Here is a 14,193-nt window from a genome sequence, read left to right on the forward strand (position 1 = left end):
CCCATGTGGGAAATGACAATGTATTTCATGGTCCTCCAGAGAGACAGAACCAAGAGGGCATATACAGATACATACGAGGGGATTTATGATGGGAATTGGGTCCCATGTTACGGAGGCCAAGAAGACCCAGAACCTGCTATCTTCAAGCTGGAGACCCAGAACGGCCAGTGGTATGATTCAGTCCGAGTCTGAAGGCCTGAGAATCAAGGTGGAGGGGCCAGTGGTAGAGAGCCCAGTCTGCATCCAGAAGCTCAAGAACCAGGAGCACCAATGTCCAAGAACAGAAGATGGATGTCAGCTCCAGCAAAGACTGTGAATTTGCCCTTCCTCTGCCTCTCTGTTCTATTCTGGCCCTCAACGGATCAGAAGATGCCCACCCACACCAGGAGAGAGGATCTTCTTCACTCAGTCTACAGATTCAAATGCTAATCTCTTCCAGAAACACCCTCACGGACACAGCCAGAAATCATGTTTCACCAGCTATCTGGGCATCCCTTTGCCCAGTCAAGTTGACACAAACTTAATCATCACAGGAACTATCTGGTTTTCCACACCTAAAGCTTTAGTCTTCCCTGGTGCCATAGGGCAGTGGACCTGACTGTGCCTTGCTAGAACGACCTGGGGAGCCTTAAAGAATCCCTATACCTAGGCCACACCTCAGACCGATTAAACTGGAATTTCTGGGGTAGAAGCCAGGCAGCAGTGTTTCTGGAAGAACCTTGGACAATTCCAGCATGCAGCCAAGATGGAGAACCACTGCAAAGGGATCAGGAGATCAGAAAACCCTTTTACCATCCCTCAAAAAGCCGAAATTAAGGCCACCTGCATTTATCACTGGCCTTCCCTGCCATGGGGCCACTCTCCTCATTTCTAACACGAGTGACCTAGGAGGCTCTCCCTGGCCTTCCTGACAGTTTGTCCCCACACCTCCGTGTCCCCTGTCCTCGTGCACAGGTCCTGACACAGGCTGCTGTGGAACTGCACTGGTGATGGTTCTCTGCTTGTCTGTCTCCTCAGCAGCAGGGCCACACCTCCCGCACCTTTTTACTCCATCCTGAAGCTAACTTATCAGGATGTGATTGTTCAGTTAACTGCACAGCAGCTATAATGAGCTTTTAAAAACATAAGTATCGGGGTTCCCGGGTGGCTCAGTCAGTTAAGCGTCCAACTTCAGCTCAGGTCACGATCTGGCAGTTCATGAGTTCGAGCCCCATGTGGGACTCTGTGCTGACAGCTCAGAGCCGGGAGCTTGCTTTGGAGTCTGTGTCCCCCTCTCTCTCTGCCCCCTCACCTGCTCGCACGCTGTCTCTCTCTCAAAAATAAATAAAACATTAAAAAAAATAAAAACATAAATATTATCATATCACTCACCTGAATAAAACCCTCTGGTGACTTCTCACTGTGCTTACCGCAAACCCCAGCCCTCTTTTGGCTTGCAAGCCCTGTGCAGGCTGATCCTGCCCACCTCAGGCAGGAGGAAGGGGAGTAAGGACATGAACTCTGCAAGCAAGCACCACAGGGCCAAGTGCAGTGCCATGGGCTCCTCCACTCTGGAGAAGTTACTGGACCTCTCCCGACCTCCTCTCCAAAGGCAGATTTGTTGTGAGGATTAAATTAGCTGGCACACGGTCTAACAGGGCACTAGAATCCTCCTCACCCTGTCCCAGACTTCATCCCAGGAATGAGCCACAACTGCTCTCCCCCTGGGAGCGCTGACACCTGGCCCGACTGGTTCCCCGTCGTCACTCAGGAACCAGGAACCAATGTCATGGCTGCACAGACCCTCTGTCACCCCTTCGGCAGCCCATTTCATATCCTTCATGACCCATGTTAGTTTGCTGAGCTGCTATATAACAAAGCACCACAAATGAGGTGTCTATTGTTTATTTATTTTTGAGAGAGAGAGAGACAGACAGACAGACGGAACATGAGCAGGGGAGGGGCAGAAAGAGAGAGAGAGAGAGAGAAACGGAATCTGACGCAGGCTCCAGGCTTCACACTGTCACCACAGAGCCCAACACGGGGCTCCAACTCACAAATCACAAGATCGTGACCTGAGCCACAGTGGGACGCTTAACCAACTGAGCCACCCAGGCACCCCCAAACTAGGTGTCTTGAAAATAGAAACATATTGACTCCCAGTTCTGGAGGCTGGAAGTCTGCGATAAAGGTGCAGCAAGGTTGGTTCCTTCCTTGAGGAAGATGCACATTCCGTGGCTTTCTCCCAGCTTCTTGTGGTTTGCCAGCAAATCCTTGGTGTTTCTTCGCTTTTTTTAGATGCATCGCTCTGACCTCTGCTTTCATCTTCACACCTCATTCTCTCTGTGTCCAAATTTCCTCTTCCTACAAGGACACCAGTCATAGTAGATTAAGTGCCCACCCTATTCCAGATGACCTCATCTTAACTGACCACATCTATAACAACTATTTCCAAATAAGGGCACATTCTGAGACACTGGGGGTTAAGACTTCAACATACAAATTTGGGGGAACACAGTTCAGCACACAGCATATCTATTCCTCTTCCCTCCCTGGAATGACCTGGTTTTATTTGTCATCCTGTATGTTGTATTATATTCTTTCTTCACTGAACATTACTGTTTGTGTTGTCCAATTTTTCTGCAATAGAATAATAAGAAAAACAATAAAAGATAGGCTTTTCAGATAAGAAGAAAAACAAAGCTTATTCCTTGCATTGTGATTTGGGTGTTCACCTCCTCCCATGCTAGACTTAAAGGTCCATGGGAGCAGGAACCATGTCTTTGCACCCCCAAGCCTAAGACCATGCATGGCACATAACAGATGCTTGGTACATGCTGAGTTGAAATTAAATAGATATGTACATTAAGTTCCCACAAGAGCTCAAGTGAAGCAATTGTCCTTGCAGTCTTGCTGGGATATATGTGACATGTTTTCTCACGAATCTGGAAATCTTTAAAAAAAAAAAAAAAACCGCTGACACTTCAGGCTCTGAAATGACTCTGCCGTATACAATGTCACTCTCCAACTATAGTGATATTTAAGATATGATCAAGAATTAAAACACAGCATGAAGCAACATTGTCAAATCTAGGAGGAAATTAAACCATTAGATCTATCATCACCCAACCCCTGTGAACCAAACTGCCACATTTCCCCCAATTCTTCTAATTAAGGTTGTGTTTGCAAAGCCTTTAGAAGCAGACAAGTGTTACATTAAGTGCTAAGCAGTATTAATCATACTGGTAGATTACATGGGCTGGTACTTCTCATAAATGTAAATGTCCTAGGCTTGTCAGCACAGTTCTTGGAAGCAATGTTCACATGTACTCTAGAAGTTCTTTATAGAATTATAAAAAGCTCCTGGCTTCGTAGTTTCTTATCATCTTGATATTCTCCACTTTGTCAAAACTTTGGAAACGGTCTAATATAGTAGTCCCCAGTTCTATCAGGCCCAGCGCCTCTTTTCTGTATTGAAGATTTATTATACCTCTCTTTAATATCCTGAAGCAAAATGCATGAAAAACCTGCCTATATATAACATATTTCAGTATGTAAACACTCCAGCAAGCACACATGGGGCTGTCAGATGCTCTCACTATATTGAGAATCACTGTCCGTGTGCCAATTCCAAATGGTAGGTGTGCATGTGAGATGCAGTACCATGGGTGGTGCTGGAAGGTGGCCTTGAGTTTCAGAAGCAGTGAAGAACTCCTTTTTGGTTCCAAACTAAAGAATTTACAATCATCCTTCAATTTACTCTATAGTTGCATTCCTGGAAAAGTCAACGTACTTGTATTTTAAAACCATCCCTGAAAACCCCCACATGTTTATATATATAAAAGAGAATTAAGTTTGGGGCACCTGGATGCCTCAGTCAGTTGAGCGTCTGACTTCAGCTCAGGTCACGATCGCCCGCTTCTTGAGTTCTGGCCCCACATCGCGCTCACGCTCAGGTCAGTGCAGAGTCTGCTTCAATCATCTGTCCCCCGCTCTCTGCCCCTCCCCCGCTTGCACTCTCAAAAAATAAATAAAACATTTTTTAAAACTAGGTTTTAGGTTTAGATCATCATAACCAGAATTTTCACCTACAGGAATGTCTGTGCGATCACTGAAAATTGGATGACACCATCCCACCCAGTTAGCATCTCTGGGGCTCACCCACCAAATGCAAGGAACACCTCCCCGTTTCTCAATCTCTGAGAGCAAAACAATTGCTCAAAACCTTCTCATTTCATTTGAGAACAAAGTTCCAAAAGAACTCCATGGGTGGGACTGTCTCTCTTAAGAGTCAAAAATCTAATTTTACATCTTCATATTTAAAAAAAAAAAAAGAAGATATTGTGTCCCCAAAGAATATGCCCCAAATCACAGACCACGCCTTGGCAGAGTCAGGTAAGAAGCACTTAAGAATTTGGACAAGTGGGCATTTTCCATGTGGCAGGTATTATCTTATGCTCTGTTTAGATGCTAATCTAATCTTCACATCAACACTAGGCAGGAGGCTCTATTATCCCCATGATACAGGTGAAACTGAAGCACAGAGAAATGAGATAACTTATCCACGGTCCTACAGCAATAAGTAGCAGAGCCCTGACTCAGACCATCTTCTTCAGAATGACTTGGGGACACAGTGCAAATAACAGATTGTTATTTAGGACTGGAGGAGACACAAAGGGGGAAATGCACCCCTTCTGCATTATGAGAACACAAGATAGACCAGTTTGACCAGTTCAGTATACTGACCTCCAACCATGCCTCCAAATGAAAATTTGTTCCTGCTTGGTCTCATCTTCTCTTTCTTGTGTTTTTCCTGCAGACATTCATGCCCAGGAGAAGGCTGCTTTGGGTCCCTCTGGACCTTTCCTAAAAAGAAGATCCCCATTCACTAGATGAGTTCCAGAAGCATCCACTAAGGCTTCCATAGCTCGCTTCCATCAGTTGACCTTCACCGTAACCCCTCTCACACAGGATGAGTGGCTTCCTTGCCTCCCTGGACCCCCGGCGGGTGCAGTGGGGGGCGGCCTGGTATGCCATGCACTCCAGGATCCTGCGCACCAAACCAGTGGAGTCGATGCTGGAGGGAACTGGGGCCACCACAACCCATGGCACCAAGCTAGCCAAGGTGCTCACCACCATGGACCTCATCTCACTTGGCGTTGGCAGCTGCGTGGGCACAGGGATGTACGTGGTGTCTGGTCTGGTGGCCAAGGAAATGGCAGGACCTGGTGTCATTGTGTCCTTCATCATTGCAGCTGTTGCGTCCATATTATCAGGTAAGTGCCTCAGTACAGTGAAAGGCCTATGGAAAGTGCACTTGCCAGTCTTTTACCGCTCATCCCGCTCTTCTAGAATATTGAATGGTGAGATGTAAGAAGTGTCACCAAAGAGGCCATTGGGCTCCTTTTTTGCCTGGACTGCCAGGGAGTTCAAGGCTCAATTACAGTAGCTTCCTTTTTCTTTGGTTTTTCTATACAACTAATTATTCTGGTGCCCTGCTTCCTCCCAATTTCTCTTTCCCTGTCATGTCCTAATGGCTCCGTTTTTATTATAACTCTCCCTTTCAATGGAGGATAGGTCAATCCCTTGGTGGAGATGTGGATATAGCTAGGATTATAAATAATACATAAAGGATAGGCAGAGTAGCAAAATGACAAGTCACTAAATCTGATGTGATTGGGATTTGATGAGCCAAAAACTGGCATTGTGACACCCAAGCAGGAGGAAAGCAAGCTAGGAAATGTAAAGCCATCGTGAGAATCACAACGCACCATCTGCCACAAGCACTTCAACAGATTGTATTCTACAGAGGTGGTTCAACGAGCATTATCTCTTTCCTTGAGAAAGAATCATAGAACTCATTTTTTTTTAAATAAGGTGCCACGACTTACGTATTGATAATTTGTGAAATGGCTCTTCTATTTTCCTTTCCCTCTTCCCTCCTTGTCTCTTGAGCTATGGTCCACAGTATCTTGCCAGGAATGGGTAAACATGTAACTTGAAAAAGAAGGAAACAACACTTCCTGCTTCCTGATCATAATATTGTGCAAGCCCGAGGCTTTGCTGGGGTTTTGGTGGTGAATCAGGTGGGTCAACTCACATCCTGGCAGGGAATGCATGGTCTCTTCCAAAGCTTCAGAAGCAAGAATGCTGGGGTATATAAGGATTTCTGTGTACAAATGCACATCATCACAAGAAAAGTTCTACATTCATATTGTATATCCAGACTGAACAGCCCCCATCCACGGTGTGTGCATGGACCAGGAACACACAACCAGAAAGTGCGCTGGTTTATATTTGATATCTTTTTAACTTAATGGCAGAAATGTTTCCAGACTGATTTTATTTATCTCCCATCATGGCTTACTTTCCTGTTGGTGTTACAACTATCCCTTTTCCTGAAGTTATTCTCTAATATGCATGAATAGCCTAATAATTTCCTTCAGAAAAGAGAACTTTTTTTCTTAGAGATGAAAATAAATCATTCCCACGGATGAATTTTGTGGATACCTCAAATGCTATTAACCTCATTGTGTTCATTTTCAAACTTATTTGGCAAAGAAATTATTTGGAGGAAGGTGCCAGATTTTTATTCACCATAAATCTAGAGACCTAGAAGTGTTTGCATACAGACCAAAATAGTGATAGTGGGATAAAAGGCAGACATATAAACAGGGCTCCCATCGAAGGCACAGGGCAGGTGGCTAAGAGTCCCGCCTACTTAATGCATACTGCCCTTTCTCCTCTTGACCCGTCCTTTTATGACCCCATCCCCAAACCACAATGATTGCTGCAAGCAAATCACCCACATCTTATCCTTCACAGTGCTACATTACATTTAGAAACCAGCACAAGGTTCAGTTGCATTCTGGGAAACTGCCCCCCTGCCAAGGTGCCCATGATGCTATATAACCCAGACTTTTCTGCTGCTCCTGTGGAGGAGACCCGGCCAGCACTGTGCTGGAGCTAGCTTGCCCCGGCTGCCAAGATCCCTAATTGTGCACACCTCTCCCCACCTTTGCATTTCCGCAAGGTTATGTTGTTAACTTGGAATTGGCTACAGCAGGAGTATTTGCACCACAAAAATTGGCAAAGGCTCCAGGTAGAGTTTGTTTGTTTTGGTTGGTTGTTTCACCACCGACCCGGTCCACTGAAAGCCCTGGAACTGCCCAGTAACTGGTACCTTCACCACTGCACCAGGCACCAAAAGAAAACTCTGTCTCTCCCCCAAGGAGAGACACCCCCCCCCCCGCCCCCCCGCTCCACATGTGGCTGCATCCACAACACTTCTTTACACTCTGTGACTGAGGCCAGCCAGAATTCTCCTACAGGCCCCAGCTAGATCCCGGGCCCAAATAACTTGTGCCAAAATTAGCATTTTTATAACAGAAGTCTTCAACCAGGCATCTCATTCTGTGATTCTTTGTCACTAAACTAAAGAAAGTCCCCCCCTGCTGCCTTCTTTCCACTCCTGTGTCATCATCCTGGTGTCGCGTCTCCCTTGACCAAACTTGCCACCACTTTCTGCCTCATGATAATCAAGCTCCCCTCTACCTTCAGACTTTTTAACACCTGCTCCTTCCTCCTTCTGACCTTAACCAAAACCTGGCTCAACTCTGAGGGGTACACCATTGCAAACACTGAGAAAGTGCGCGAGAAGGATAGACGTGTAGCCAAAGAGCGGGATGTTTGAAGCGGAGATTTTGGAAGTGGTACAGCGATCAGTGATGTTAAAATTAGACCTGGCTCCGCCGCTAACTGGCTGTGAGACCTTGAGCCAGTTCCATCACTTCTCTGAGCCTCAGTTTCTCCGCTTTGAAAACGGCCATCATGCCACCGCCTTCGCAGAGTTCCTGTGATGATTCGTGACGCCAGTGAGCACCAGCCACAGTGCCTGGTACACGGCCCTCGACACGTCATTCTTATCATCGTGTGCCAAGCCCTGTGTTCAGAGTTTGCCATACGTTAACACATTTAAGAGGCAGCATACCCCTTCAAGGTGGGTTTTATTACTTTCACATAGGAGAAAGCTGAAATTTCAATAACAGAACCTAGGTTCAAATTTATTATACCAGCAATAGTTTTCAGCACGGACTATGAATTTAAATCACCTGGGGAGCTTATTTTTTCAAATCGTGGTTTGGCAGAGAAAGGTTATAATTACATGCAGTAAAATCTACCTTTTTAAATATACAACTCTGTGAGTTTCACCAACACATATCATTGTGTAACCTCCATATAATCAAGATACAGAAGCATCCCATCATCCCCAAATAATTCCTTCATGTTATCTCTTTGCAACGCTCCTCACATCCACCCCCAACCCCTGGCAACCACTAATCTGTTTTCTGTCCCTATGCTTTTGCCTTTTCCAAGATGTCCTATAAACAGAAACACTCAGTACGTAACATTTTGAGTTTGTTTTCTGTCACTTAGTATGATACATTGGAGGCTTATTCATATTGTATGTATCAGTGGGTCATTCCATTTTATTTTTGAGTAGTATCCCATTGTATGGACATACTACAGTTTATTTATCCATTTACTAGTTGAACGTGGAATTGGGTGGTTTCCAGTCTGGGGCCGTTATAAACAAAGCCATTATAAACATTTGTGTACAGGTTTTCGTGTGAACACAGGTTGTCAGTTCTCTTGAGTAAATACCTAGGGATGGAAGTGCTAGATTGTGTGTTAGGTGTAGGTTTAACTTCAAAATAAACCGCTAAACTCTTTTCCAAAGTGATTGGATTCTTTTTCATTCCCACCAGCCATGCCTTTGATTTCCAGTTGCTCCGTTCCTGGCCAGCCCTCAGAATTGTCAGGTGTTGCTTTGTGTTGTTGCTTCGTTTGTTTGCCACTTTAAAAGGTGAATGATGGTAGTTCAATGTGGTTTTCATTTGCACTTCCCTAACTGCTAATATTTCGAACATGTTTGTATGTGCTTGTTTGCCATCTATCTTCTCTGGTGAAGTGTTCAAATCACTTGCCCATTCTTTAATTGGGTTCTTCATTTTCTTATTACTAACTTTTAAATTTTTCTAATATATTCTAGATACAAGTCCTTTATCAGATATGTGATTTTGTGAATATTTTCTCCCAGTTTATGGCTCATCTTTTAGTTTTCTTTTAATTTGTTGATTTCTTTTTAAAAATGCCCAGGTTCCACCCCCAGAGATTCTCATTCAGTTGGACTGGGGCAGAACCTGGGGAATCGTATTTTTTTTTTTACAAGCCTCAGAGGATTCGAACGTGGAGCTAGAGTTAAGAATTACTCTGTCATAGGGACCAAAACTTAACTTCTGCTGCAGCTGACCTATGAAAATAGAAAATAGATGTTAAGATATAAGTTGGGGCGCCTGGGTGGCTTCAGCTTAGGACATGAACTCGCTGTTCATGAATTCGAGCCCTGTGTCGGGCTCTGTGCTGACAGCTCAGAACCTGGAGCCTGCTTCGGATTCTGTGTCTCCCTCTCCTCTGTTCCTTCCTCTCTCTCTCTCTCACTCTCTCTCTCTCTCTCATGCGCACGCTCTCAAAAATAAGTAAACATTAAGAAAATTTAAAAAAACAGATACAAGTTATTTGGCCAGCAGATAGCAGATTCTTAAGTGATTTTCATGGCCCTATGGCATCATCACCCATGCCATGCAAACCAGCCTATAACCTGAAACAAATCTGACTAAGGGAGAAAGCCATTTCCTCTACAATTTGACAAGACCCAAAGTTACAATAACCTCCCCAGGTGCTCCTGCCAGTCATGCCCCAACACCGTACCCACCCACAGCCCTATCACAGGTGGATGGAAAGTTATCAGAGGAAGCAGCTTGTGCTGTAACCTTTACCCTTTGTCCATAGAGTATTATCTACTCTTTAATAGTTCAGCAGGCCCCATGCCCATACCAGACCTAAAACACCCTTTGGATACACCAGATTGAATCAACCAGATAGGAGAAATCGTGTTCCTTTATGATTCCCACCTATAACGTTATTGAGACACTGAGGGACAGAAGCAGGATGGCTTACAGAGGTTCTCTAATTCAGTTGACTTAGGAGGAAACACAAAGCAAAGCCACCATGCCAGTGACACTGGGTCACTCAAAGTTCTAAGAGCCTCCTATGAACTTGAGTGAGGATGCCTGCTTTGGCTTTTTTTCCTAAGTTTATTTCCAGTTCTCTCTTAATATTATTAAAATTGAACCTTAAATAGAATGTAGGTCTGAATGACTCCTAAGCTCATGTGGATCCTACAATAACCCTTAAGGCCCGTAGCTCAAATGGTTTTGGTAGGGATTAAGTGACAGTGTGCATACATCACATCAGTCCCCAGTCTGATGCATGAAACCAGTAATTTCTATCATCTACTCCTAAGAAATAGTTGACAAAAATCTAATAAGACGTGGTTCAGTACAGATGTATTGTATACCCACCATCTAGCAGTTCTGGGGCAGTACCAAAAACAAATAAGAGATTGTTTCTACTCTAAAGGACCCATTGTTTATTGATGCAGATGAACACCTAATCTGATAGGTAACTATGGCAATGATAGTAGTAATAATAGAAATAAAGCAACAGGGGCACCTGGATGGCTCGGTCAGTTAAGCACCCGACTTCAGATCAGGTCATGATCTCACGGTTTATGAGTTTGAGCCCCTCATCAGGCTCTGTGCAGACAGCTCAGAGCCTGGAGCCTGCTTCGGATTCTGTCTCCCTCTCTCTTTGCTCCTCCTCTGCTCATGGTCCCCTGTCTCCCTCTCAAAAATAAATAAACATAAAAAAGTATTTTATTTTTTTTTCCCAAGAAATTACATTTATTTGTTATTTTATTTTACAAATAAATAAAAGCAAATCAGACAATATACTGTAGTGTACAGAAAAGACTTTTAATATATTCAAATGATAATTTACTCATATATATATACATATATATATACATATATATGTATATATATATATGTATATATATATACACATATACTTATTACTACAATGAGAAAAGGTTTATAGAAAGGGGTTTTTGTTTGATTTTTCTTTTAAGGGATAAATGTGCTTAGGTTTCTTTTAGATAAAGTATGCTTTGATGATAGTGGAAAATATTCAACATCTAGTCAATAACCCAACCAAAGAAATATGGTCATGCTACCTCCAAAGGCAAAGACACCTGGCAATTCTTAATTATGCCACAAAAATCCAGGGAGTTATGTAAAAGAATTAAGGCATTTGGGGATTTCTCAAGTTCCAGATAACCACACAGAAAATGCAAGTCATGAGCTAAAGGATAATAATGCTAGCAAACAATTATGTTTCTATGTACCAGCTACTACACACACTTTATATATGACAGTACCACATTTCCACTGCACTAGCCAATAAATGAGTTCAATTCAGTCACTGTAAATCATTAGATTGTGACTGTTCCTTGTTTCATGGCTTCAGGCAAATAACCAGAGATACAGCAACAGAAATGTGAGTTCCCAGTTTTGGCAACTACTCAAAACAGTTTTTAGGACATTAGATGCTAACAGATCTATAAGGCTAATTTTAAGAGTGTATTGGAAATACATCCTGAAGAAGACCCACCCTCTGCAATATCATCACAAGTAACAGTTTTATAAATTCATAGACATTAAATTAATATGGACCAATCTAAAAAAAAAAAAAAAAAAAAAAAAAAAAAAAAAACCTCATTAAGAGGCATCCAGTCCTTATAGGCTTCTTCAATGAAAGTTAACATATTCTTCATCTGGGATGAATTATGGAGAACATCCAAGTCCTTCAGAAGAGCATTATGGTTTGGAATTAACGTCAGAATTTCTTTCTGAAGTGTGGGAGCTTTGAGACTCTTCTGAGAAAGTTCTGGAAGACAGAGTACCCCACTATCTATCTGAAACATCTGTTTTACTTTCTCTTCCTCTTCTTCCACCTCACTTGTCAGAATTTGAATTTTGTTCTTTAGGCTGTGAATACTCCCAGTCATTGACTCTATGGTCTCTAGTATTTTATCTATTTCCTCCTGCAATAATGCCAGACCTTCTTCATTAGCTCTGTGCTCTGCCCTTTCCATTTTCAGTAGACTTGACACATTAGTTAAATCTTTCAGCTTTCTGGGAGGGACTTTAAGATTTTCACACAGTTGTAGCAATCTTTTCTTTAGATAGTTAAGATGATACTGAACTTGTTCATGTTCTCTAATATTGTTACTCAAAATTGTTATTATTACTGATTCCATCATAGCTTGTAAATGCTCTCTGCTCCTCTTTGAAAGAGGCTGCCAGGTTTTTCTCTTGTTGAATGCTACCTTTACCCGTTTTAGATTAGTATGCTCTGTTTGTCCTGTTACTTCAGAAGGCAGATGCTTTGGATTTTTATTTTTTGCTGTGTTTCTAACCTTTCTCTCTGGTAACTCCACTTCTTCATCATCAGTTTTTCGTTTTGGGGTTTTTTTTAACTGTTGAGATCTTTTCTTGGAAGCCCCTGCTTTGTTAGACATCTTGATTAAACAGAACAATCATAACAAAAAGTCTGGGAGATATTGCAGGTTCTGTTCTAGACCACAAAGGTGCCTATTGAATGCTTCAGGAGGCCAAGCTCTCAAAAAAGTATTTTAAAAAAAGAAAAGAAATAATAGCAGCAGCAGTAGCTACTATTTATTGAGCATTTACTATATACCAAAAGAGTTCTAAGTGCTTAACACATTATTTTACTTAACCTTCACATCAACTCTACGTGATAAGTGGTGTCATTATCCTCATACTACAGATGGAGAAAACAGAGCCTTGTGAAAAGTTTGGTAACTTGCTTAAGGCACCTGATTAAGAGGTGACAGGGCAAGGAATAGAGTGAAAGCACCCTGACTCCAGGGCCAAATCTTAATCACCTTGCTGGTAATCGGCTACTGCGGTAGCAGATTAGGGTCATATTCCATCACATACAAAACAAAACTAAAAATGAGAGACAATTTCACTTCTTTCCTGTGTAGAAAGAATCCGGAGGGAGGCTGGTATTGTGGCTCTGCAGTCATGGGGACTCAGGCCCCTTCATCTTTGGTTCTAACGATGAGGATGCTTGCCTTCCATCCTCAAGATGACTTCAAGCCCTAAGATGGCTGCTGGAGCTCCAGTTGGTACATTTGAGTTCCAGAAGTCAGGAAGGAGAACAGACAGTTGAGGCAGATCATTTCCCATATTTCTGTCCCCCTCCTTTTTCAAGTTTTTTTAATGTTGGTTTATTTTTGAGAGAGAGTGTGTGTGTAAGCAGGGGAGGGGCAAAGAGAGAGGGAGACACAGAATCCGAAGCAGGCTCCAGGCTGCGAGCTGTCAGCACAGAGCCCAATGCAGGGCTCAAACACTCTAACCGTGGGATCATGACCTGAGCTGAAGCCGGACGCTTAACCAACTGAGCCACCCAGGTGCCCCTCAGTCCCCTTTTAAGAAACTTCTTCAGAAATCCTTCTCTATAACTTACATTGGCTGAAACTTGGACACTTGGCCACAACAAGGAAAGCTGGGAAGTATAGTCTTCAGACAGGGTATATTGCCAACCCCAGTATTACAGGGGCTGTGTCGATGGGGAAGAACAGGAAAACTGTCTGTCACTGCCACATCTATAGTGGATGCATAACCTCTAAGCCCTCCATCTTGCTGAGGTCAAGTTGTTCTGAAATATTTAAATAAAATTGGTTCTAATTCCCAGTAATGTACAACTGGAAAATCTAGAGTCGCCCTCAATAAACCTAGGGAGTTGCAAGGCTTACTTTTTCCTAGTTCTGCCGACTCTGAATCTCCGCTCCCATGGAGTCTTCATCTCCATTCTGCATTTCATTAGCTTCTGCCCATTTTCTTTACCTCATCATGCAACCAGATGAACTCCAATCCCTCCTCTCCCCGAGTATCCACAAGACAAAATTGAATGTGCAGTGGGCTTTATAGAAAGTTTGGGCCAGAGACGGGAGCTATAATAGAGTCCATCCCAGCAGACCACAAACTTCTAATTGAATGTAGGACTCCAATTCTCCCTGCCTTTAAACAAGTCCACAGACTCTCTCTTTTCCTTGGGTCCAGCATCCAGTACCATTAATGGGCAGCCTTTCTCCTTCAATCTCACCTTCTTTTCCCTTGCTGCTCCCTGTCAAGCCCTAAAACCTTTGTCCATATCTTATCCAGAGCAGTATACTATCTCTCTATCTCTCTACAAGTTCATCCCCACCATACTCCAAAGACT

General features: G+C 43.2%; 2 protein-coding genes across 4 annotated transcripts in view; one reads left to right on the forward strand and one right to left on the reverse strand.

The window, feature by feature from the left end:
* SLC7A14 (solute carrier family 7 member 14) overlaps positions 1-14,193 on the forward strand; it is a 111,686-nt gene that overhangs the window by 52,263 nt on the left and 45,230 nt on the right. For all 3 annotated transcript variants that reach the window (XM_019440558.2, XM_019440559.2, XM_019440557.2), the window contains one exon: positions 4,799-5,255. In XM_019440558.2, the coding sequence (XP_019296103.1) occupies positions 4,952-5,255 (304 nt within the window). In that variant the 5' untranslated portion in view covers positions 4,799-4,951. The remainder of the gene's footprint in view (positions 1-4,798; positions 5,256-14,193) is intronic.
* Positions 10,926-12,559, reverse strand: LOC109262126 (centromere protein Q-like). The gene has a single exon (XM_053903643.1). The coding sequence runs from the start codon at positions 12,461-12,463 to the stop codon at positions 11,600-11,602; it is 864 nt and encodes a 287-aa protein (XP_053759618.1). The 5' UTR covers positions 12,464-12,559; the 3' UTR covers positions 10,926-11,599.

The sequence above is a fragment of the Panthera pardus genome, unplaced genomic scaffold (genome assembly GCF_024362965.1).
Source record: "Panthera pardus isolate Hobbes unplaced genomic scaffold, ASM2436296v1 HiC_scaffold_16, whole genome shotgun sequence".
Classification (NCBI taxonomy): Eukaryota; Metazoa; Chordata; class Mammalia; order Carnivora; family Felidae; genus Panthera; species Panthera pardus.

Excerpts from the sequence above, each read along its gene's own strand:
- LOC109262126 (XM_053903643.1), bottom strand. The coding sequence starts at position 12,463 with ATGTCTAACAAAGCAGGGGCTTCCAAGAAAAGATCTCAACAGTTAAAA.